The sequence below is a fragment of the Labrus mixtus genome, chromosome 13 (assembly GCF_963584025.1).
Source record: "Labrus mixtus chromosome 13, fLabMix1.1, whole genome shotgun sequence".
Lineage (NCBI taxonomy): Eukaryota > Metazoa > Chordata > Actinopteri > Labriformes > Labridae > Labrus > Labrus mixtus.
The window spans coordinates 19,988,847-20,013,959 of NC_083624.1; the positions used below are offsets into that span (position 1 = coordinate 19,988,847).

Genomic DNA, 25,113 nt, shown 5'->3' on the forward strand with positions numbered 1-25,113 from the left:
CTAAACTGACTTAAAGCTTTAATGTTTCTGAATTATAAGAGCAAAGATTTGGTTTCCAATTTAAAAAATTTGTCAAAGATGCTCCAGAAATGTATTAAAGGAGCAATCTGTAACTCTGACACCTAGTGTTTAAAATGGGTACTGCAGAGAGATGTTTCCCTCCCGCCCCCTCCTCCTGAGTTGATGCTCACGCAGGTTGCCATGTGGTGGACACTGAAGCTTCAGTGTTTGGCCAGCTCTGCATCGGTCTGTAAACCTTTCTGCGTTCTAACCTCTCTCCACTTTTCAAAAGCATCTCCAATATTGATCCAAGTTTGAGCACGTTTCTGCTCGTGGAGCTTATTAGAAACATGCAGAGGCTTTTTAGGTCGGGTACAATCACTTCTATCTGAAACTGATTATAGAACACATGAAACCAAATTTTTCCACCAATAATTTAAAAAACAATCAGTCAATCTATCCATCTTTACTTGTATAGCGCTGATTCATAACAAAGGTTCTCTCAGGACACTTTACAAAAAGATACATAAAACAATTGTTTCAAAAAGTTTACACAAACAAAAACAAATAAAGAAAAATAAAACGGTTATTTTCAGTTTTGCATTTCTCACCACAGACTCACTAAAACAAACATTTGCTCACTATTTTTACCGTAATGACAAGCTGGTTGCCCAAAGAAAATGTATTTCCATGTAACTGAAGTTTATTCACTTACTCACTTGTACTGTTAGGCCAGTCTATGCCTATGAGCTTTGTATAATTTGAAGAAGTAAGCCTAAAGAGTAAGTGACCAAAGTCAAATCATTTATGCTCTACGTCCAATACGCATTTGGACCCGGACAGAGCTTCTGCCCCTAATCTGCGTTTATTTAGTCCGTATTTTTACTAGTTTACTGGAAGCTTACGGAAACTGACCAAACGTTGCAATACCACCAGAAATCGTGGGGGGCAGTGTTGGCCAGTGTAGCCAACTGGTCAAGACGGACCAGGAAAACACAATGAAGAACAATGCTTTGGAAAATGGTGGAACTTTTTGAGTAAAGTTTGTACAAGTTGGTGAGGAACTTTAAACATGTATGAGAATAGCTGGGCGGAGACTGACGGGAACTGAATGTCAGTTGAACATGGAGGTCCGTAAGAGACCAGTTTGTTTGAGCCCACTACAAAACACTGGCCTCCATTTGTTGATGGATTAATTAATTCATCCCCATGTAAAGGACCAGTGGAGGTATATGGTTAGTAATGGTTTTATCGTTGAAAACGTATGTAGATTTTTCCAAACGTAAAGGAAGCGTAAATGAGCCTTGAGCCCAAATCACATTATCCCATAAAAGTAAAGTTTATCTGGTAAAAAATAAAGGGCATGCACGCTTCAAGCTGTAAACAGAACTTAGAAACATCTAACAAAAGAACTTCAAAGTGTACATTTGTGCAACCAGCCCCAGACGCTTCAGCCTCTAAAACACCTTTAGCAGCGCAGTAGTTTCGATGCAACCAGCTGTGTTCTGGATTATGCATTTGTACTCGCCAGCATCACTTTGGATCGCGTTCGTAATGAGCAGATTAAAATGACCTGCAGTTTTTTCCTGAATAATACACCTGCTGTCTGTCACGAGGTCTCCATCTTTGTACCACTCAGCTATTGGATTTGGCTTCCCGCTAACAAGACACTGAAGTATAACGGGTGTCCCCACTGCTGCTGTGACATTTGTCAATGGGATTACACACTTAGGGGCAGTCTCGGTCACTTGGAACTGGAAGCTACATGCATCAGAGGACTTCCCTTTGAACTCTATCTTATCATCTTTTGCAGGCTCAGCAAAAACATCAAAGTTAATGCTAACGTATTTCTCTCCCTGTTCACTCATTTCATTGTCAGTGTTGGCGACCAGCCTGACTGCCCGCTGAGACTCATCTGCCTCTTGCTCAAATTCAAACTCAAGCTCGATTTCTGACACTTGTTCTCCATCAAAAGATGTGTTGTCAACCATCATGTCAAACTTCTGCGGCTGGACTTTGGCGCTTCCGAGAGAAACTGCGGTCAGTTCTCTTCCTCTGGTTTTCCCTGAGAAAGCTTTGGCGCTTAACACCCCCAGTGAGGCCCTGCACAGAGTCTCCCCAACAATGTTTATAGCTCTGCAGGTATACACTCCGCTATCCTGAGGTGTGACTTTATAGATTTTCAGGAAGTGGTTGTCCCCATCAGAGGTGTGAGAGTATTTTTTGTTATTGTGAGGAATTTTTTTGTCACCTTTGAACCAGGACACAATTGGAGATGGAATTCCCATCAGAGAACACTCAAACATGACGGTGGTGCCCTCTGGGGTTTCCATGTCACAGATGGGATTGATGAACCTTGGAGGCATCTCTGTGACCTCAAAAGCTATTTTCAAATCATCATGCTCCTGGGTGACAAAGTCCACAGCACCCTCCTCATAAATACTTGGTAATACATCCAAGGATATGATCATGCTCTTGTTATCAGCCGTGTACTCAGGAATGGTGATGATCTTAACCTGTCTCTCAAATTCTTTCACCTCATTTTCATCTAATTCTACTTCAAGCAGAATCTCCTGTGGCGAAGGAGAACGAGAAGAGTCATCTTCCTCAACATCAAACTCCATCACATGCTGAACGGTGACCGCAGGTGGGGCAGGCATGAACCTTACCTCCTGCGAAACAACTACCACTAAAGCCACACTCCTGGCTTCTCCAACATAGTTCACGGCCTCGCAGATGTACTCTCCTTGGTCAGCTTTAGTGAGATTGTGAATTGCTAATGAGATGCTATCGCCATCTCTTGCCATTTGAATTCTGTCATCTGCCACCAGTTCATTTTTGTTGCAAAACCACTTCACCTCAGGAGAAGGCAGTCCAAACACTTCCGCATAAAATATTAGTGACTCATTTTCAAACACTCTTTTCTTAATGAGAGGTTTGAGGAAGGCAGGTGGGATTCCCTGCACTTTCTCCTGAAGGGTTGCCAGCCCTAAAGAACCTATTCCCTTGGTGAGGAATCGATTTTCATCCAAGTTTATTCCAGGAGGGGTCGTTTCAATGCCTTCATCGGCAGGAGATGCCAGGAATTGAACTGGCGAGAAGAATTTATCTCCAGAGCCTCCTGTTGAGGGTCTCTTATGTTCTACTGGAGAGAAGGGATACTCTTGCGGGGTCATAAACCCACCAGGTGCATCAGAACTGGATGTATGGAAGGACATTGGAGACTTGGGAGTGTGGAAGGACTCTGCAGTTGGATGTGAAACCTCAGTAGAAGAACCTGGGGTGTAGAACCTCTCAGCTACCTCTGTTATTTCTTCACTCACTGTGCTGCCAATCTCTATGGACATCTCAGACTCAGGGGACAGTGGCCTTCCCCAGTCTGTTGGAGGGTTGTAGTAGTCGTACACAGCACCAAAAGTGACCTCCTCTTCCTCCATGGAGCCAGTTGCTGCTACAGCTCCCCCAGCTTCAGCTGTCAAAGCCTTGCCCAAACCACCTCTACCCTGAATATATGAAACTTGGCCCTCTGGGCCCTCAGTAACAGCATCCTCAGGCAGACCAAGAGGTTTAACTCTGCTTTCTGCTTTTGGCCTGACAACAGGAGGTTTAGGATTTGTCTCAATAAGGATGCCAGTACTCTTGAACTCCTTATTGTTTTGCGTACGAGGCTCAACTACCTCATCAGCCATTTCTTCTGCCATATCAGCCTGAGAGTCAGGAATACTCAGGAAAACACCGCTGTCCATTGAGGGTTCAGGGATGGAAATCAGGTTTTCACTGGTAAGTTCATCTTCCTCACCCACATGCTGCATTTCAGCCATTAAAGCATATCCCTCACTTATGCCTGTGGCCTCTTGTTTAAAATGTTTTGTCACTTCTGTCAAATCTTCAACAAAAGCCTCCTCAGCGTAACTGGGAAAGTCCATACTGACAATTTCAGCCTCACTGTGAGTAGAGGAAACCCTTTCAGCAACACTTTGTCTGTCAGGTCTGACAGATTCAGAAATTTTAGGCCTAACAGCTTCTTTAGCTGGGGCAGAAGTTCTCACAGAGCGTTTAACAGTTGCATCTTTTTCAATCTGAAAAGGAATAAAACTGCTAGTTCTATCAAATGTACGCAGAGGCCCCTCCCTCATCATCTCAACTTCACCAGCCACCATTTGTTCAGGAAGAGGGACAGGTTTCTGTGGTTTAGGCCTGACCAGCTCTGGAGACTCCTGCACTTCCTCTACAAACTGTTTGAGTGCCATGTGGCTTTCTGCTAAAACTTCTTCCAGAGTGGAAGGAGGCTGAAAGGGAACTTCTGCATGAATCGTTCCAGGTTCAACCTCTTGCTGCTCTGGGGCAACGGCCACTGCAGGTATAAACTCCTCAGGGAAAAGAGCTTCCTTTCTCTCATCCCCCGGATTGGAGGCATTCATGAATGCAACAGGTGAGTCAGACTCAAAAGCTTGTTTGATTTTAGAAACTTTAATCAAAGCAGCAGAAGACGATAGACCACAGCCGGATATAGTGGGAGGCTCTCTGGAGACACCTGGTCTGGCTCTTGGAGCTTTCATAGGAGCTTCTGGACTAAGAGGTTTATCTTTGGTCTGATTGATATCAGTGTGAGGGATGTCAGCTTTGTGGGATTCAACAGATTTCTTGGCACCCTCAGCTAACCCAGCAGGGGACTTGTTCATGTTCCTAGATGGAACAAAGCTATCATCCTCCACGGCAATACCACCCTCTAAAAATTGCACGGGCTCTGCAACTTGAACTGATACATCAGAGATACTTGAAACATCTCCAAACTTATTTCTAGCAACACATTTGTAAACTCCAGCATCTGTATATGTAAAACTTTTGATATGCAGCCTGTATACTGTATCATCTTCCTCAAATCTGTATTTTCCAGCTGTGATTTCAAGGCAAATGTCTTCATAATACCATATCACTTCTGGGGCAGGTTCACCTGTGATTACACATTCTAACACAGCAGTTTTTCCCTCAGAACAGGTGATATTCTTTAACTCTCTAACCACACCAGGAGCTGCACCGACCACATCAAAGGAGAAAGTAAACTTGTGTTTTGAAGTCTGAGAGGCTCCTTCATCACTTGGCACATCTGAGGTTTTCTCTGCAACAGCCTTAGGTTTGTCCTCACTGCTTTCCTCTAACATTCCAGGGACAGGAGTGGGAGCGGTAACCCTGATTTCAACAGGTGAGGATCCTAAAGATTCATCTGAGGAGCGTCTGTGAACGACTGCTCTTGGCACCTGCAGAGTTGCCTTTCCTGAATCCATGTAGGTTGAAATTTCCATTTCCATTGCACACTCCTGATAGTCCTCACCTTTCCTTTGTTCTTCAGCAACTATTACCGCCTGTGTGACCGCTGACTTTCTCACCACCTTTTTGTCAGAAACTTCCAGAGTGCCACAGCAGATAGATTTGCCATGTTTATTGGTTATGACACAGTCGTATGTTCCCTCGTGGTCAGTTGTTGGATAGAAGACAGTGAGCTGTGATTTGTTAGACTTGCTAATTATATCATAGTCAGGGTTGTGTGCTAATGGGTGGCCGTCTTTGAGCCAGGTGACTGTGGGCAGAGGATCCCCCTGAAACTCGCAGGTAAACTCTGACATCTCACCAATTTTTACTTTAACTGAAGATATTTCCTTGACAAATACTGGACGGAAGCCTCCAGGATTTGTTTGGCCATCTTTTACGCTCTTATACTCTGGCATTTGGGAAACTGCCTCTTTCAAATATGATTCATCTTTGACTTTCCTGTCATCTTTCTTTATGGCTCCAAGTTCAAGTCCTTCTGCACTCATTTCACCAGCCTGTTGTGATTTCATTGAATCTCCAGTTCTTTCTGCTCCCTTCAAACCTACAGAATCCTTCTTTTGTCTCCATTCACTGCTCTCTCTGGTAGTACCTAACTCTCCTTTCATCTTTCTCTCCTCTCTTCCCAGTTCTTCCTGTGGAATTGGCCGTGGGGAATGTCTTCTGACCGGGGAATATTCTCTTGAGGGCTTATGAGGGCTCCCACCCCGAGGAGAGGCAAGTTCATGTCCCTCAAAAGGCACACTAGTAAGATGGGTTGGAGAGTATCTGTGAACTGGTGAAGCTTCACGACCTGCTCTGTCTTTTACTGTAGTTCCAAGATCATAAGAACTTTCAAGAGGCACACCCACATGATGTTGTAACCCAGCATGTGTAGGAGATTTTCTTCCGAGGGAAGAACCATGAGGAGGAGATGACTCATATCGTGCATCATGTTGAAGAGGTGACAGTTTTTTGTTTGGTAAGGCTCCACCAGCAGGAGTGGTTTGTGGAGCTGGAAGGCCACTGGTAGGTGGTTCATGAGAAATGCCACCATGGGTTTCACTAACAATTGGTGAAATAGTGGACTCAAGTGGCAACCCAGACCCAGATTGTTTGCATTGATTGTCAACAGCCCACTCAGTTTCTAGTTCAGCAACTTCCTCTTGTTCAACAACATCTTTTTGCCAATTAAGGATGCGCTGAGCCAGAGCTTCTTCCTCACTTACAAAATACTCACTGTCTCTTTGCAACCTGGTCTCACGACCCTCTGTCAGCAAGTCACCAGTAGGTGGCCACTGCAGGCTATCATCCTGCTGTTCTTGGAAACCAGCTGGAGCTGTCTCGCTTGAACGGAACTTGTCAGTTCTTTTAGGGGAAGTCTTCCTTTTGTGGACCACTTCAGGGTGCTGAACTGTTTCCAAAGCAGATGCCTCGACGTTTGTGTAACCCTCCGCCCAGTCAGACTCCGACTTCACAGCTTGTTCTTGTTCCATCTGAACATCTTGTTGCCATTTCATTATCCGCTGAGTCAAGGCCTCCTCTTCACTGACAAACTTCTCGCTCTCACTCTTTAACTCAGAAATGTTCTCCCTAGACAGCTGAAGGTCACACTCTTCTCTTGTCTTCTCAAACAACATTTTTTCTGTTCTGGCATTTGTTCTTGGCAAAGATTCAGCTTCCACTTCTGTTGCTCTAGCTTTTAATTTGGGTGATTTTTGTGTGAGCATGTCCAATGGCCCAGTTTCCAACTCTTCCTTTTCGCCTCTCATCCTAGCTTTTAGCAAGGGGGAAGAGGTATCCTCCTGTTCTTGTCTCCCTCTTATTTTAGGTGACTTTGACGTGGACATAGTAACATTTTCTGCAGTTGCTCTTTTCTCACACACCTCCTGCTGGCTGTAAATGTGCTCCTCAGTCTCCATATACTTTGGCTCTGCTTGTACAGGCACGTCACTTTCAGGTTGGGCTGACTCTTCTTCTGACATTACCATGCCTTTCTGCCATTTCCTGATCCGCAGGGCAAGGAGCTTTTCCTCACACTGCATCCTTTCAGCTTCAAGGCTTTTCTCATACTGAGCCCTCAAGGACTCCCCTTCAAACTTGTCGGCATATGGATCAGCTGTTTCGGTTGATATATGACCTGGTGTTACAGCCTCGCTAAGAAAGCTCTCTCTGACAGATGTGACTTGCCTTGGTGACCCTTCAATTATGTCTTCAGTCCTGGTTTTTGCTCTGGTTGACAACTCTGCTCCTCTATGTTTAATTCTGGGGGACTTCTGTGCCAGCATGACTGGTGACTTATCTTCCATTTCCCCTAAGCTCGTATCAAACATGGCTGACTTTGTAAGCAAAGAGGTGGACATTTCCATCTCTTCCCCACTGGCTTTGACTTTAGGTGATCTGGATGCCAACACAGCTGTAGATTCAGGTTGTACCAACCTTGCCTTCATTCTGGATGATTCATAGTAAGAGGAGGGCAAAGCCTCAGTTTCTCTCTTCTCTACCACCTCCTGCTGGGTTTGAAAGTGCCCTGAAGGCTCCATGTACTGTGTCTCTGCCGGCGCTGGCAAATCAGTTTCAGGATGAAATGTCTCCTCATCAGACATTATACTCCCTTGCTGCCATTTCCTAATCCGTAAGGCAAGGAGTTTTTCCTCGCACTCCATGCGCTCAGCTTCCAGGCTCTGTTTATACTGATCCCTCAGCGACTCTTCATAAAGCTCAACCGGCTCTGCTGTCTTTTCTGATGTCAGTACTTTACTGAGGAACCTATCTTTTACAGGTTCAGGCCTGGGTGTCTCCATGTGGGATACCTCTCCTTGAGTAGGCACATTACTAGCAGCTTCCTGGCTTTCAGTGTATGTTGTAGTTCCTGGGTATGCTAATGTTTCAGAGTATGAAACTTCAGGGTGAGACAGCTGGACCTCAAGCTTTGTAGTCTCCCCATGTTGCTCAGAAACCGCACCATGATGACCACTTACCTTCGGCTTGACTCTAACATCTGCCTGAGATTCAGAAAAACCCTTAACTTGTTTGGGCTCCAGTGACTTTGAATATTTCACGCCTGATTTTGATTCAGTCTCTTGCACCAGTGTATCAACCAGCTCACCTTTCAAGATCTGAATAGCCCTGGTTCTGGACTGAGGCTCAAATGAATGCCTAACCCGAGGCTCAGAGGTTTCCTTGCTTGAGGATTTCACATGAGACTCCCTTTGACTCTCCCCTAAATCAAACGGTCGACTGAATTGCTGGACATCATGCAAGGAAGCTGGCTTGACCCTGAGCCTGTCCACATAATCTGCATAGCTTGGCTCGCTAGCAACCGATTCCAAGTCAAACTCAGACGAGGACATGGTAGAGATGGACAACCTCTTCTTTTGTTTGACAGCTTTTTGGAGCGTAGTTAGCTTTGTTCTTACCTCATTGTGAAGGCTCTCAGTGTCACTAAATCTGTCACTGTATCTGTCACTGCAGCGGTCACTAAACTTGTCACTGAACCTAGCACCGGTGCGCCGGTCACAGTAGATGTCACTGAATCTGTCATTGAAGCGCTCAGACCTGTCAAACATAAGGGGAGGAGACGGGGCACGCTCAGAGGCAGTCTCCAAACATTTGGACTCTTTCTCTGTCTCGATTTCTTTTAAATTGGTACTAGACTTAAAGACCACAGTACGCACCAAGGCGCTCTTGGAACGAGATCTCCCCTTATGTACTTTGGACATCTTGTCAAATGGAGACCCTACACACCTGAGGTCAACCCTAATCTTTCTCTCTTTTCTCTGTTCTGCCATGGAGTCTATGCTTTCATGGGCTTTGGCAGAGCGTTTAACAAAGCCCAGGTAGTTGGCAGACTGCTCTTCCCTCAGCGAAACCAAAAGTGATGCTGTGGACTCCGCAGAACCCTCCGTGTTAATCGCCATTACCTTATAACTGCCAGAGTCCTTTTCTTTGATACAATCGATAACCAGACTGGTGGTGTGCATGTGCATTCTGCTTTCACTGCGGATTCTACGCCGACGCTCTTTGGGTATAGATCTATTATTATGAAACCAGAGGATAGTCGGTGGAGGGAAAGCGACAAGTTTACATCTTAACTCCACTGGTTCCCCTTCCACGACTGATTGGAATTTGAGTTTCTTGGTAAAAGAAGGTTTCATGTTCTCTGTCCATGAGGTGACGGATGACGTTCTGCTGGAGCAGCGGTTAGCCGACACCAGGCCGTGATCCAGGAAGTCCTCTGTGTCGGAGAAGGCTCCTCTCAGCTGTCGAGTGCCGGTGAGTTCTGTGCTGCTGTGCTGAGCTCCCTCTTTGCTTTCATGATAAAACAGCTCTGAAAAAAAAACGGACAACGGTCAGAACATCCTCGCCTCCAGGGGTAAAAAAGAGAGAAAAGGATTTGAATGAATCAATGGAATATTAATTGCATGCTGGGAGTCACAATGCCATAAAAAATAATTTCACTCACCATATTTGTTCGAATAAACGCAAGACTTGATTCTTTTTATAAGAAACCTGCAGGAAGTTTTGATCCTTCGTCTGTGGAAATTTCTTCAAAACATAAATTATTTTATTATTTAAAAGCATAATTCCAAGGTGGGCTGCTAACATTCGATTGTTTTACTTTATGACTTTGTTCTAAAATATTCCTTACCTGACTTGCAGACAGGAGAATAAACGCCCTTTCTAATCCTTAAACTTATAAATAAATCTATGAGAAACAAAGCTCTCCAAAACATTTCTGAGATACCAAAAGTTAAACAAATCAAGCTGTAAAATTGGGTGAGAAGGCGTTTATTCGAACTAATATAGTTTACTGGTGTTATTTAAAAATGCAAACCACAGGAATCACATCCCAACTATCTGCAAGCCAGGCTAAGAAATATTTTGCAGGGGGAAGTTCCCGATGCATTAAACCTCCATATCTTTTAAAGGGCATTTTCAAGTCTGGAGACTTTAAAAGATACATATCCTGAGCCTTTTGTTGGAAAAGATCAGAGGAACCCTTCATGCCAAAAACGGAAAACGACTTTTGGATGCAAACTGAAAGAGTCAGAAACTGGTACAAGCAAGTTCTACCAGTGCTGGCCTGGGAAAAACCATGAAATGTCAACAGAGAAAGATCAGGTAGAATCATAACGACAACATGAATTCACCATCAAGATACATAAAGACACATTAACATTACATGCAACAGTGGAAATACAAAGACCATTTAAAGGGACAGTCCAACATAAAGTCTTAATAACTGTAAAAGCAGTCTGTGAACCCAGGACGACTCTGACCCACAACACATGCACCCACACGTCCGAGTTCATCTCCACGCTTCAACACTTCCTTCACTTTAGAAACATCTTCACTGAGACGAAGCTTGGATCAAAGTGACCTACTGACAGACTGCTTTTAAAGCAATAAGTGAAGTTTGGCCGTCCCTTTGTTTCCATCGTGTGTGCTTCTCATGTTTGTGCGATAAAATGTTGTGTGCTTGAAGTATGATGGACAGAAGTCTGATGTGGTCTTACCTTTGACTTCTTGCTCAATCTTGGCTTCAATGTGCTCCCTCACGTGAGTCACTGTGGAGGAAAGACGGGACGTTTATTAACTGGACTTCAACCTCTCCCAAATCTCCGGCTGTGCTGGACTTAAACGTCTTTACTCCGAGTTGAGGACACTTAACCCTTTAATGTCTGAAGACAATGGATCGAAATGCATGAGGTAAAAAGATTTGGGTCTCATTCTCTGCCCACACGTTTGAATAAACTGGACTTTGAGGTGAAGGAAACAAGCTGAACACATTGACAAAGAAACTTCACATTAAGACAGACACTAAAGGGATCAGAAAAAGACGGGTTTGAGAATCCTGCAAGATGGAGGGAAGGACAAAGAGGTTAAACATGTGAGGGTGGAGGAGGAGTTTGTTCCTGTGCAGGTAGAGAAGAGGAGGGTGAGGAGGCTGAGGACGGAGAGGATGAAGGAGGATGGAGGAGGGTGGAGGAGGAGTTTGTTTCTGTGCAGGTAGAGTGTGAGGGTGAGGATGGAGGAGGACGGAGGAGGGTGGAGGAGTTGTCTTTTCCTGTGCAGGTAGAGGGTGAGGGAGGTGGAGCAGCAAAGAGGTGATATTCAAAGGAGTCAAACAAACTGGTGCTTTCATGAACAAAGTGGAGGTTTGTGGTTTCTGAAGAGTGAGGTTAGTCAGATCCAGACGAGGGCTGACGGATGTCCCAATTTTTATAACTTTTCATCCAGTGTCACTTTAAGAAAACAGGAGACGGTGCTCGAGGGGCGGATACATGGTCATACTATATCTGCGGAAGTATAAAACATTTCTGCATAGGAGTCTTAAAACTGGAACTTAATCAAAATTAAAATGATGTTTTGTTATACCAAACTAATTGGATGATTCCTTTTTTGCTGTAAAATTAGTTCTTTAAGGAGGTGCCGGTAGCCTAGCAGTTAGTGCTAGGTCCCATGTAAGGAGGCATAGTCCTTCGGGGGGCGGGGGCGGCTGGGGTTCGAATCTGACCTGTAGCTCCTTACCCCCCTCCCTCTCCCTCTCTCTCTCTCGCTCTCCCTGATATCCTGCTCCATCCTCTGTCCCGTCTCTAAATAAAGCCAGACGGAGAGGTTACTCACTTCTTTAAATCCACCACGGTGAAAAACTTTTGATTAAATCATTGATTAATTTATCTAAATAATATAAACATTAAAAACGCTAAACCACGTGGGTCCAGGAAAGAAACTGTCAGGTCCGTCAACGAGCCTGCAGGACAGGACTCTGAAGAAGAGCTTTCTGACGGATCTGTAACTGCAGTTTGATGTTATTTTTAAAAAAGTCAGGGGTGCTGATGGACGAGCAGTACGGATATATAGTCTAGTTGGCGTTCGGTTTTTGATTTTCAGGATCTTTTTTCACTTCTGATCATTTTATTTTATCATTGAGGGATGATAAATAATTCTAAAAGTAATCGTTCAGATGTTCGGGGACATCCATCGAAGCCTGTTTCATTAAGACGGCGGCGATGAGGGAGAGTTAATCTCACAGGAGGAGGAGGTTTTAGGTTTCAGAGGGAGTCTGGCTGCAGTCCAGGGATCCAGATGTTACCTTCTTCTTCTTCTCTGGTTATGGTCAGAGTGGCAGAACATGCGGCCTCCCCGGCGTTATTCGCCGCCCTGCAGGTATACTGTCCTGCGTGCTCAGAGAAGGCGTCTACGATGATGAGCATGGCGGTGTTGGACACCTCGTCGAAGTGAAACACCACGTTCTTCGTGGGCTGAATCGGCTGCCCGTGGTGGAACCAGCTGATCTCCGGCCTCGGCATGCCAGACACACACGCGTGAAAGCGTGCCACCTCCCCGTGCGGCACGCTGCAGCTCATGATCGCTGTGATGAAAAGGGGCTTTTGGCCGATGGACGGTTTCTTTAGACTGGTGATGCTGGTCGAGACGTGCCACTGAGACACAGCACGACTCTCCTCGCTCTGACTTTTTCCTGGAAAGAAGCATTCTCATTGGCTTTGTGTTTCACTCGTCAGTCAGAACACTTTGATCTTTAAGAAGAACCTCCATGTTTTTTATTATCTGTCATAAAGACGCCGTCACCACCTGCTCCATGACAACACAAGTCGTTGTTATTTATCATGAGTGACAGAAATCAAACGAGATCAGTACCCAAAACCATATATACACTCGTCATTTATACCTCTGAACTCGCCAATCACACATGGCGTCTTAAAGTCTTTTTGAAACGTTAGCTTACATTTATCTAAATGAACCTGAAAGAGTCTCGATGAGGAGGAGCAGGATCAAAGAAAAGAAGGCGTCCACATGATTCACAAGGTAAAAAGACTAGTGGCCAAACTTACCGTCCAGTGTGAGAGTGGCAGAGCAGGTAGCAGTGCCGGCGTTGTTCATGGCGACGCAGGTGTACTCGCCCTCGTCTTCAGGGTAAACTCTGGAGATCTCCAGCTGGCAGCTGTCGTCAAACTGAGACATCCTGAAGAAGTCTGACTGCTTGATCTCCTTCTCTCTGTGGAACCAGCTGATCTTCACGTCTGCACAGGGGAGAGAACAAAGTTTGTTTTTATCAGACAGAAGAGCAAACTGTGCTGATATTAAAGCGTCCTGTTTATCGGGCTTACCGTCTCCGCGGACTCTGCACTGGAAGCGAGCCGGTTCTCCCTCGCGGGCAGAGGTACTGGTGATCGGTGAGATGACAACGGGAGGAGCGACGGTGGCAGCCGAGTCCGGAGACACCACCTCCGACACTAAAAGACAAACAAACGTGTTTCTTCATATGTTCTGATGATTTAAAATCTCCTCCTGTCGCTGTTTCTTTCCTCTGGTCTTACCTTCCACGTTGAGCGTGGCGGTGCTCGTGGCGGTGCCGTACTCGTTCTTGGCCTCGCAGTTGTAGACGGCGGCGTCCTCAGGGAAGACTTCGATCAGCAGCAGCGAGTGCTCATTGCCGTCGTGAAGGAACTTGCACTTGAAGCCCGGGGACAGAGCCTGGGAGTTTTTGTACCAGAACACTTGTGGCTGAGGAAGGCCGCTCACCTGCACGGAGAAGCGAGCAGGTTTACCTGCCTCCACGGACTGAGGCTCCATGTGACGGAGGATCTGAGGAGGCTCGGGGACTGAAGGGAGGAGAGGGGAAACGTGTCAACAGATCCTTTAAGTTTTGATCTTTGGATACATGTCATACCAACAGTCGACCAGCAGAGGACGTCATTTGGGCGGCATCAAACATCCGTTCTAGAATTATTTTGGACTCACGGTTGACTCGGAGGTGCATGATGCTCCTGTTCTTGCCGGCGATGAAGGTGTACTCGCCGGCGTCGCTCCTGTATGTCTCAGAGATGGTGAGGCGGTGCAGCTTCCTGATGGTGGCGTAGTTGAACCTCTCCTCCACCGAGAACTGGATCTCCGCCCCGTTCCTCAGCCAGCGACCCTCCACATCGTCCTCATTCACCTCAAACTCGAACGTTGCTCTGTGGCGCTCCAGAACCTACAGGAGAGAGAGAGAGCGTCACGGGTCGGATTGATGCTTCCTGAAGTCTGTGATTCATTATAGTCACTAAAGTCAGCAATATGTAACTGACCCCTACTGTTTAAAGTGGGTACTGCAGTCTAAATTCAAACATTGTGGAGAGCTGCCCCCCCCCCATCCTCTCTAGAGTCGATGCTCATGCAGGTTGCCATGTGGTGGACACTGAAGCTTCAGTGTTTAGCCAGCTCTGCATCGGTCTGTAAACCTTTCTGCGTTCTAACCTCTCTCCATTTTTCAAAAGCATCTCCAATATTGATCCTAGTTTGAACACGTTTCTGCTCGTGGAGCTTATTAGAAACATGCAGAGGCTTTTTAGGTCGGGTACAATCACTTCTATCTGAACCAGTTCTCTTGCCCGCTTCCATTGCTGCAACACCTGTTGGTTTGACCTGATAACTGGTCTCATATCTGGCAAACCGAGGGGTGTCCAAAACGACCGTGTGGGGGGGCCTTAAAACCGCCTACCTTCTCTGGTCCAAACAAATCCAGAGCATTCAGGACCAGAATCTAAAGTTAGAAGGAGGACATACTGGCTGCTGCATTGTTGTCAGAGAAGCCAGCACTTCAACATAGCATGTTTCCTTAATGTCTGATCATATAGTAAGGTCACTTTATCATTTCACTCACTACACATCTCACTGATTGATCCTTTAAAAATACTCTAAATATTGCTTGTTCCGCAGCAATCTTGTCCAACTGATTTGAAACCTCAGCCTGGGACTGAAGGAGTATAATAATTCAACCTGTTTTTGTTGTTATTTGAGTCAAATAATAAAAATGTTTCTAATTAGAAAAGTTTCATTTTACAAATAAGAACAAAAACTAAACAAAACATCTCAAATGTCATTCTCACGGTGATTTCGCGCTCTGCAGGCTCCGAGATCCGGATGTCTCGACCCTCGACGATCAGCTGAGCCTTGGAGACGCTCGATCCAGCGACAACGGAATATTCTCCAGCGTCAGACATCCGAACCGTCTGGATCATCAGACGGTGGACGTACTTCTCTGCTGTCACGGTGAACCTGAACACATTGAGAGACAGAGTCATGTTTAGATGTTTTATGATATCTCTGTTAATAGAAGATAAAGAGGGCGGTTTATGAAAGGTCACACACCTTTCCTGCGTCATGTCGAGCTCCTGCCCGTCTTTCATCCACATGACCTGAATGTTGGGCTCAGAAACTTCACACTCAAAGATCGCCTTCTTCTTCTCCGTGATCTTTATGTCTTTGATTTTCTTTGTGAATTCGATAAGACGAGCTGAAAACAAACACAACAAGTTTCAGGAATCATGTGACTGAATAGTCTGCAGCAAAGAGTTTGTACTTAAAGACAGAGTCAGCAGCTTGTTCCTTCAAAATAAAATACAGACTTCTCCTAAAGTAAAGCTGCTCCATCGTCCCTTCTGGGCCTCCGTACATGTGTGGTGGTGACTGTATCTGCAGAGACCCTGTCCTCTGACTGGATTTTACTGTTCTGGTTTGTTCTGGTTGACTCAGGACGTTTCTGGGCGGAGCTGGTGTGTTTCCTCCAGCCAATGACAGTGCAGCAGGTGAGTTTAGGAGAGGATAGAATTCAGTAATTGGACGTGATTCAAACCGGTGAATATGACGGACGTGGATGTAGCAGCAAAGAGAGAAAATATAATCACAGTGAGAAGAAACACAAAGCGGATAAAGCTCGTTCTAAAACAAGGGTGAACGAGGGGCCTAGTTAGTCTGTTTGGACTTGGGTTGGTAACTGGAGGGTCAAAGTATGGAACTGAGTCTGGTAGCTGGAGAAATGCCAGTTCACTTCCTGTGCACTGCAGAGGTGCCCTTCAGCACCGAACCCCCAAATGCTCGGGTGCTCTTTCATGTGCAAAAATAATCTATTAAAGTTTAAATGTCTAAATAATTTCTATTTAGTTAAGTTCTTAAATACGTTTATTCCCTGACCCGTGTCAGAAACACGCTCACTGTAAACATGTCAATCATCAGGTTACCTTCCACAAACAGGTTGGCAGTGGTGGCGGCAGACCCGGCCACAAACTGGTACTCTCCTCCGTCTCCGAAGTGAACGTTCCGGATGGTGAGGGAGTGTGTGAGCTGCCGGCTGCGGACCTGACACCTCTCCGAAGACTTCACCTCCACGCCGTTCTTCAGCCACTTGTAGGTGATCCCCTCGTGGTTCACGGTGACCTCAAAGGTGATGGTGTCTCTCTCCTGAGCGTTCAGGTCCTTCAGCATGGACGTGATGAGGACGGCTGGAGAGGAGGGGACAGGGCGGTCAAATACGGAAACACTGAAATACTGGTTTGTTATGTGTTGTTAGAAAAAGTGTTTTAAAAATACCAAAAATACCGTGCTCCATTTTTAAAAGTTAGGAAGCTTCTCTAACTCCGACCAACTGTAACGTCTGCAGCAGGTAAACATGCTGTAACGTCTGCAGCAGGTAAACATGCTGTAACGTCTGCAGCAGGTAAACAGACTGTAACGTCTGCAGCAGATAAACAGACTGTAACGTCTGCAGCAGGTAAACAGACTGTAACGTCCGCAGCAGGTAAATAGACAGACTGTAACGTCTGCAGGTAAACAGACTGTAACGTCTGCAGGTAAGCAGGCTGTAACATCTGCAGCAGGTAAACAGGCTGTAACATTTGCAGCAGGTAAACAGGCTGTAACGATTTCAGCAGGTAAACAGACAGTAACGACTGCAGCAGGTAAACAGACAGTAACGACTGCAGCAGGTTAGCAGATGTTACAGTACCAGACTGTAATGTCTGCAGCAGGTAAACAGGCTGTAACGTCTGCAGCAGGTAAACAGGCTGTAACATCAGCAGCAGGTAAACAGGCTGTAACATCTGCAGCAGGTAAACAGACTGTAACGTCTGCAGCAGGTAAACAGACTAATGTCTGCAGCAGGTAAACAGACTGTAACGTCTGCAGCAGGTAAACAGATTGTTACGTCTGCAGCAGGTAAACAGACTGTAACATAATCTTCCATGGATCAAAGTGTAACCAAAGTTGTTGTTTTTGTCCCTGGCAGGCTCCGGTTGTTATTTTAAGTGTGACATCATCACAGAAAGGATCCCTGTAGAGAGACCTTTTTGTTCACGCTCTACAAACACACCAGACTACCTTCATAACAACAGATTAAATGTCACAGGATGCAGGAGTTACTGCTCTACCTCTGAATCGATTAGTTTTTTATTAGCCGTTACACGATTCTGAGACGGTGTAATAATGGCGTCTCAGTCTGTGAGGTCACATCGACTTTCGGCATTGTGGAAGGCACGGCACAGCAGGAGCTCCACATCCACACAGTCAGACATGCATATACACATCGCTGCTCTCCCCTGCTGGCTCATCTGATCCCACCTCTCCTCTGTAACGCCTCTGTTACTACCTCTGAAGACGGTACAGAGGAGGGGTCACTTCGTCTCCCAATCACACCTCAGCAACATACATACTGGCCCTGTTCAGACCGTCGTTTCAAGCCGCGATATTTACGCCCGTGACATTTCTCATTCAATCTGAATGGCATGGAGGTGTACCCAGGGGACGCAGTGAAGTGGTAACAGAGGCGTTACAGAGGCGTTATGTGGAGCTTCTGCAACGCCACAACGCAATGTGACCTCACAGACTGGAACACCAATATTACACTGTCATGGAATCAATATGAACGTACTAAGACGTGATAACGGCTGAGCTTAGTTATGGCACCTTTGCGACAAAATGAAAAGGGCATCAGACTTAAGGCGAGACGTCACAGGGGCGTAAATATGGCAGCTTTAATAATTTTCGTAAACGTTCAAAATTTTCAAACCACAGGAAAAAAGCTTCCAGGACTCTAAAGCTGCTTCTTGTATTGATATTTTAACAAAAAAAGGGTTAATGCTTAAAAATAAATAACGTGATGCAACATTTTAAAAAGTAGAAAACAAGATAATTGAAATCACAATTTCTACAAGAATTAACTTGTTTCCTGCTAATTCTATTTTCCTGATGAGTCATCATCTTTAGAGATTAATGTGGTTATTTAATTATTCTGTCTGCTTCCTGATTGTCTAAAATGTGTCAATGTTTTTAATCAAACGTTATGAAACTGTGATGCTCCCACTCATCCAAATATTCAGAATATTTCAGGATGTTTGCAAATAAACACTTTGAGACACATCTCTCAGGGTTAGATGATTTTTTATTTAGTTAGTGACTTTAACCCAATCTTAAACCCAATCTTACGGCTAACTGTTAGCGTAGCGGACACTCGGTCGTTCCCGCAGACGAAGGTGTACTCTGCGGAGTCGTCCCTGCTGGTGTTCATGATCTTCAGCTGGTGGAGTTTCCCTTGAACCACGATCCTGAACTTCTCGCTCATCTCGATCTCCACGCCGTCTTTTAGCCAGGTGGACGGCACGTTGAAGTGAGACACTTCACACTCGAACGTGGCCACCTGAGTCTCTGGGACCTCCACACTCTTCAGGGGTTTGGTGACATGCAGAGCTGGAGAGACACAGAGGACCAATAAGAACAACTTCGTTTTGAATTACAACAACTTTTAAAACAGCCAAAAACATGCAAACATTTATTTTAAATAAAATTTTAACAGTTTTTGACATGAAACCTGGGATAATTTTTTAATCTAGAAAGTTGGCTAAAAATTCAAATTAAAAAAAGGTTGATGACAGATTAAAGATTTCTACTTTCAAACTTTCTAACCGCTCTTATTATCGCTTACCGTAAAATCCACTTTTAATACCTATTTTTTCGTCTTTGGCTGCGTCTTATACACCGGTGTGACCAATATACCAGTATAAAATACTGAAACACGCGCTGTCATTACCGCGGGTGCAGTAGCCACTAACTGCGATCTGACGTGATTAAAAACCCATCCCCATTCATTGTGTATTGAAAGCTGGTTGCACGCTGTGCTGGAAAAGACGGCGACACAGACCAGGCTGGCTGCGCGACTTTTTTCACATATTTTCTCCCACACGAGGTCATAATCATGCATTTACAGAAAACAGTGGTATATTGTTCCTTAAATAAACATTGTGGAGTACTCTTTTGATTTTAAGAGTCCTATATTAAAGTTAAAGAGTGACCAGCGGAGTCGGGCAGCGCAGCTCGCAAGCTAGGAGTCTGTGCCTCACAACTTTCCCTGCAGGCTGAGAGCTCAACTATCGTACTGTAGCTAGTAGGAGTGCAAACTCCCAAAAGTGAAAACAGACGGGACTAAAAGAGCGACACATTGTAGACATCTCTAAACACAATATAAATCGTCACGCAGGAAGACTGTTTAAAAAACAAAATTATCTCTAAGAGACCTTCAAAACAGGGTGCGTCTTATATACCGGTGCGACTTATATTCCGGAATTTACGATAAATAATTTATTTAAATCATCATCATAACGTACCCTCCACAGTGAGCGCGGCGCTGCACTGCAGGTGTCCGACCACGGCGGTGTACTCTCCCCCGTTGCTGCTGTCGACGTTCTGCAGGATCAGTTTGTGAGCTTTCCGCTCAGACAGAATTTTACACTTCTCGCTCGACTTGAGCTCCACGCCGTTAAACATCCACCTGACAGGGATGTTGTCGTGCGACAGGCTCATCTCGAAGGAGACGGTGCCGTCCAGCAGTGACGTCATGTCCTTTATCTTCTTCACGATTTTGATGGCTGTGGAGACAAGGGGATAAATTAACAACCACATCCGAGCATTTCCTTTAACTCTTCAGTAAGTCAGCGGTACTCACTCTCCACGTTCAGCCTGGCGTTGGCCGACAGTTTCCCCAGTTTGTAGGAGTAAACAGACTCGTCCTGTGTGTTGCAGTTTTTCACCTTCAGCGTTTGCACCATGCCTTCAGAGGTGATCTCGTACTTGTCGCTGTTCTGCAGCTCCACGCCGTTCTTGATCCACTGGGATCCTTTCACGTCGGTATGGGTGAGCTCCAGCGTGAACACAGCCTCCTGGGTCTCCGTCACTGTCTGGTTCCTCAGAGTCTTCTTGATCTTCACAGCTGCACATGGAAACACAGGACTCAGTGTTATAATAACTGATTAACTTAGTCTTTTGTTTTAACTTAATTGTCGTCACGGCCAAGGCCTCAAATAAAAGACAGAGGTACGTACCCTCAACCCTGAGGTTGGCTGCGGTTTTTGAGTTGGCCACCTGGTAGGTGTACTCTCCGACGTCCTGAGGTCTGGTAATGACGATGATGAGGCGTCTGACAGCGCCGTTCACCTCGCTCACCACGTTCTCATTGAAGTCCACAGCCTGACCCTCCTTCAGCCATCGGCCCTCAGCATTGGCGTTGGCCACTTCACACTCGAACTCGGCTGTCTGTGACTCGGCCACAGTTACGTCCTGCAGGGGGCGTGTGATGGCTCCACCTGGTAGCAACACAAGGGAAAAACTTTACGATTCTGGTGCAACAGAGCAGCATAATCTTTGTTTGTTGTGCATTAGCTCAAATCTCTTGTAGGGTTTAGACATACCAGAGACGGTGAGCTTGGCACTGGATGTCTTTTCTCCGGCGTGGAACATGTACTGGCCTTCCTCGTCCTTCATGGCGTCGCTGACAGTCAGAGAATGAGCCTTGCCTTTGGACTCCATCTTGTATTTGGGTCCAGGTTTGAGCTGCTGGCTCCTAAAGGTCCAGACTGGGTCAATGCCAGGGTGAGACACTTCCACATTAAATGTGACGTTCTGGGACTCGGAGCACACTTTGTCCTCCATGTGCTTCACAATGTGGACCTCTGTGAAAACAAAAACATGGTCAGAACAAGGAAGTGGAGTCAGGATTTGAACAGAAGCGTAGTAGAATAAACTCAGTCTTACTTTCGACACTGAGGCTGCAGCTGGTGTCGACCTTGCCGACCACCAGTTTGTAGCGTCCTTCATCGGAGGCAAAGGTCCTGCTGAAGACCAGACGCTGCTTGGCTCCCTTTGCCACCATCTGGATTCTGTCAGAGGCCACAAGCAGTTTGTCGTTGTGGTACCATTTGACAGAGCTGATGTCCTGAGCGGAGATCTTAGCCTCGAGAACGGCCTTTGTTCCCTCGATGGAGGACAGGTCCTTCAGTGGCACCACAATGTCAATAGCTGTAAGAAAAGACGGCATCAAACGCGTCAGCAATCAGTGTGTTCCAGTAATGGATTTGAGCTGGTTATCGTTTAGAGACTTACTCTGAACACTGAGTTTGCCGGAGGTGGAGATGTCCTGGGCAGGAACCACAAAAGAGTAAGAAGCAGCATCGTCTCTGCTGACGTTCTCGAGCAGTAGCTTATGAACAAGCTTGTCGATCACGATGTGGACGCGGTCCGAAGCAGTGATGGCCTGGCCGCTCTTCATCCAGGTTCCCTCGACATTCTCCTGGGAGAACCGGACCTCCAGCTGAGCAATGTCCCCCTCGCAAACTGTGATGTCGGTCAGGGGCTGCATCAGGGTCACCGGGCGCACTAAAAGTAGGCACACTCCATTAGCATCACAGTACAGTAGAGCTAGCAACGTCTGATACATTACAGCCAGCAATGGCAGGTAGCTTGTAGTGTAGGTAAAATCAGTAAACGTTAACACTAACCCTGCAGTGGGCGAATGCTACTTGTGGCGATGAGCCCAGGAGGCAGGGCCCAATTTGAATGTCGTGTTACAAGCTGTAGCAAACATTTCTACTCAAAGTCAGCAATGAGTAATACAGCAGCCAGTACCTTCATATACCCTAAAGCCAGCAAAGACTGTCACACTACATCCAGCAATGACTGTTGAACTTAAAAGAATATTTGAACTTACACAAATCCTTTACCATTAGATTCTCTTTTAGTAAAGATATTGGAAAGGTGATGATAGAATTTCATCATCTTTGGACTCGTTAAATAAGTGTGATAGGAAACATTACAAATTAACGAGAGGCATATCGATAAATTCTTGAAGAGACTTCTGGACCAGAAGACTACCAGTGGCTTGAGATAAATCAGTAATCAATATGGTTGCTTACACTTCATCTTCAATGAGGCGTTCGTCTTCAGATCTCCACATACAAAGGTATATTTCCCCTGGTCTGTTTTCCTGACATCCTTGATGGACAGGGTGTGTCGTCCACGTCGGGAGGACATGATGTATTTATTGCTGGGAGAGAGCTCCTTGTCTCCAAAGAACCAGCTGCCCTCAACATCCTCACGAGACAGCTCCACCTCAAACTCTCCAGCGTAGGTCTCTGGCACCTCGATGTTCTCCATGTGCTTTATGAGCTCCAGGGCAGCACCTGTGTATAGAAAGATATCAAGAACGGTGGCTTGCAAATCCAGCTGAATACGACCAAAGAACAGTCACATACAAAGAGTACATGTTACCTTCAACATGGAGCCTTGCTGTGGTCCTGATGCTCTCATCTTCTATAACCACACAACTGTACTCAGCATCGTCCTTCATTTCAATGACGAGCACAGACAAGAAGTGGACCTTTCTGTCTGAGTGCATTCTGTATTTGTCTCCAGAGAAGATCTCCATGTTGTTCTTCAGCCATTTCACTTTGACGAAAGGCTCGTTGGTTTCACACTCAAAGGTCACCATGGTGTCCTTCTCGTTCGCACTAGCATCCTCCAGGTTTTGGGTGAAGCTGATCGCTGCCTTGGCTGCAATGACAACATATGTAGTTAGACTTTGACATCAATGAGGACATAGATAGTCTTTAACTTGAGAGGAAGTGGCTTTACCTTGCACCAGCAGGAAGGCATGGCTTGAGGCCTCACCAGCGACATTCATGGCTTTCACCATGATGCTGGCAGAATCCTCCGCAGTGACATCTCTGATCACCAGCTCACACACTTGATCCTCAGGCCAGTACCAGTAAATACGGTCAGATTTCTCCACCAGAATGCCGTTCTTGAACCACTGGCACTCAGGTTCTGGTCTGCCGACGACTCTGACGCGGAAATGAACCTCATCCCCTGGAGCAACTGTCTTGCTAGCGATGCGCTCAAAGATCTTGGGTGCTTCCATGCTGGGGGACAGCTGGACCCTTTCGGGTTTAAAGGTTGGGATGGTGACTTGGCCCTCTTCCTCCAACCTCCTCCTCTCAGCTTCTTCTTTCTCCTTCAAGTGATGAAGCAAGTCATCCTTGGTCTTCTTCAGGAGATCCTCATATGAGTCGTCTCTCTTGCGAGACTTGAACTCTACAGCAGAGATGGACTCGTAGAAGCCCTCCTCTGTCCTACGTTTGAACTTGCTCTTCAGTTCGTCTGTCTCCTCTGAGGTTTTCTCGTGAACAACTCTCTGTGTCTTACGTAGTTTAACAACTTCCCTGTCTTGTGCAGTTTCGACAGGTCGGTCTACTTTCACAACATCGAATCCGGTCCTGCCACCTTCATGTGAGGCTTCTGCGGCCTTGGACTCTGGAGCACGTCGCAGTACAGATCTGAAGTCCTCCTTCTGCTGGATCTCCAGCTTCACAGTGTGCTCAGTTGTACCTAGAGGATTGTCTGCAACGATCCTGACCTCTCCAGAGTCATAAGACTTGATGTCAACAATCTCCAAGTAGTAAATACCATCATAGCGAAGTCTGTATCTCTTGCTTTTGCGGATAAGTTGTCCGTTGAGGTACCAGTTAACCTTAGGGGCTGGATAGCCAGTCACTCTGCAACGGAATCTGGCAATGTCGCCTTCCAATACTCTGGCTGGTTCGGGAACAAGGACAATATCAGGTTTTGTCTTCTCATATTCATCGTCAGTGCTGACTCCTGTAGGTCCTCCCTCGTGAGCCATGCGCTCAATCTCGTCCATTCTGTGCGGTGCCCTCCTGCCTTCAGGAAGCTGGGATTCCTCCACAAGGCCCTTCTCATCCTTGACAATCAGAGTGGCCGAGGTCTGGTCGACTCCAAACTTGTTTGTGGCTCTGCAGGTGATGACACCACTGTCTCTAGCATAAGCAACCTCATAGTCGAGACTGCAGTAACCAAACTCATTGACCATGCGCAGTCTGTTAGCAGCTGCCAGGGGTTTGCCGTCATGCAGCCACTCCACCACCATGGATGGGTCACCAATGGGAGTCAGTCTGCACTCAAAATGAGCGGGACCAATGCGCTTCATTCTGATAGAGGTCAGCTTCTTCTTGAACATTGGTTTCTGCTGCTTCTCTTTGTCATAAAGGTCACCATCCTCCCACTGCTCTTGACCGTATCGCTGATGAAGGGGCTCCAACTCTGGAGCAGCGATGTCTTTAGCTTTGTACGTTCCTTTTGTAATAATGAGCTTCCTCTCAGCTTGAGGAGCAGCAAAGTCAACCTCAACATTGACTCTGCAGCGAGTGGTGTCCCTGCCAGCCTTGTTGATGGCTGTAGCAGTGTACCAGGCGCTGTCTGTGCTTGCGGAAGATGGGATCTGGAATTTGGCCTCTCCTTTTGTTCCATCAATCCTGAAGTACGAAACAATTCAGATAAAATAATTAGGACAGCTACTCTCTGTAGGATCACTTTAGCATTCACACCTGAATTTGAAGATACATACTTGATATGGGGGTGTTTCTGTGGGGTGATGATGTCACTGTTTTTAAGCCAGACGATGTCAGGTAGGGGGTTTCCAATGGCTTTGACAGCCAACTCAACCAGAGTTCCCTGCCTCACAGTGATGTTCCTCAGCTTTTCTACAAACTGAGGGCGGGCCAGGCTTTCTCGAGCTGTTGATGGAGCAATGCAAAACAGGACAAGACTCAGTGTGGTCGGATAAGTGAACTCAAACGACTAGCTCAGACTAGCTAACACATAATTCCAGTTTTTGGATGTTTA

At 46.0% G+C, this 25,113-nt stretch overlaps 1 protein-coding gene across 1 annotated transcript in view; it reads right to left on the reverse strand.

Moving 5' to 3' along the window:
- Window positions 1-25,113, reverse strand: part of LOC132987189 (titin-like) — a 200,247-nt gene that overhangs the window by 157,748 nt on the left and 17,386 nt on the right. The window contains exons 22-40 of the mRNA XM_061054086.1: window positions 24,836-25,004; window positions 23,047-24,743; window positions 22,684-22,965; window positions 22,329-22,595; window positions 21,520-21,792; window positions 21,172-21,435; window positions 20,829-21,089; window positions 20,463-20,723; window positions 20,087-20,350; window positions 19,749-20,009; window positions 18,574-18,834; window positions 16,335-16,595; window positions 15,466-15,610; window positions 15,204-15,372; window positions 14,077-14,308; window positions 13,653-13,937; window positions 13,443-13,568; window positions 13,167-13,355; window positions 10,827-10,877 (exon numbers count right to left, since the gene is read on the reverse strand). Coding sequence (XP_060910069.1) covers window positions 10,827-10,877; window positions 13,167-13,355; window positions 13,443-13,568; window positions 13,653-13,937; window positions 14,077-14,308; window positions 15,204-15,372; window positions 15,466-15,610; window positions 16,335-16,595; window positions 18,574-18,834; window positions 19,749-20,009; window positions 20,087-20,350; window positions 20,463-20,723; window positions 20,829-21,089; window positions 21,172-21,435; window positions 21,520-21,792; window positions 22,329-22,595; window positions 22,684-22,965; window positions 23,047-24,743; window positions 24,836-25,004 — 5,718 coding nt within the window. The remainder of the gene's footprint in view (window positions 1-10,826; window positions 10,878-13,166; window positions 13,356-13,442; window positions 13,569-13,652; window positions 13,938-14,076; window positions 14,309-15,203; window positions 15,373-15,465; window positions 15,611-16,334; window positions 16,596-18,573; window positions 18,835-19,748; window positions 20,010-20,086; window positions 20,351-20,462; window positions 20,724-20,828; window positions 21,090-21,171; window positions 21,436-21,519; window positions 21,793-22,328; window positions 22,596-22,683; window positions 22,966-23,046; window positions 24,744-24,835; window positions 25,005-25,113) is intronic.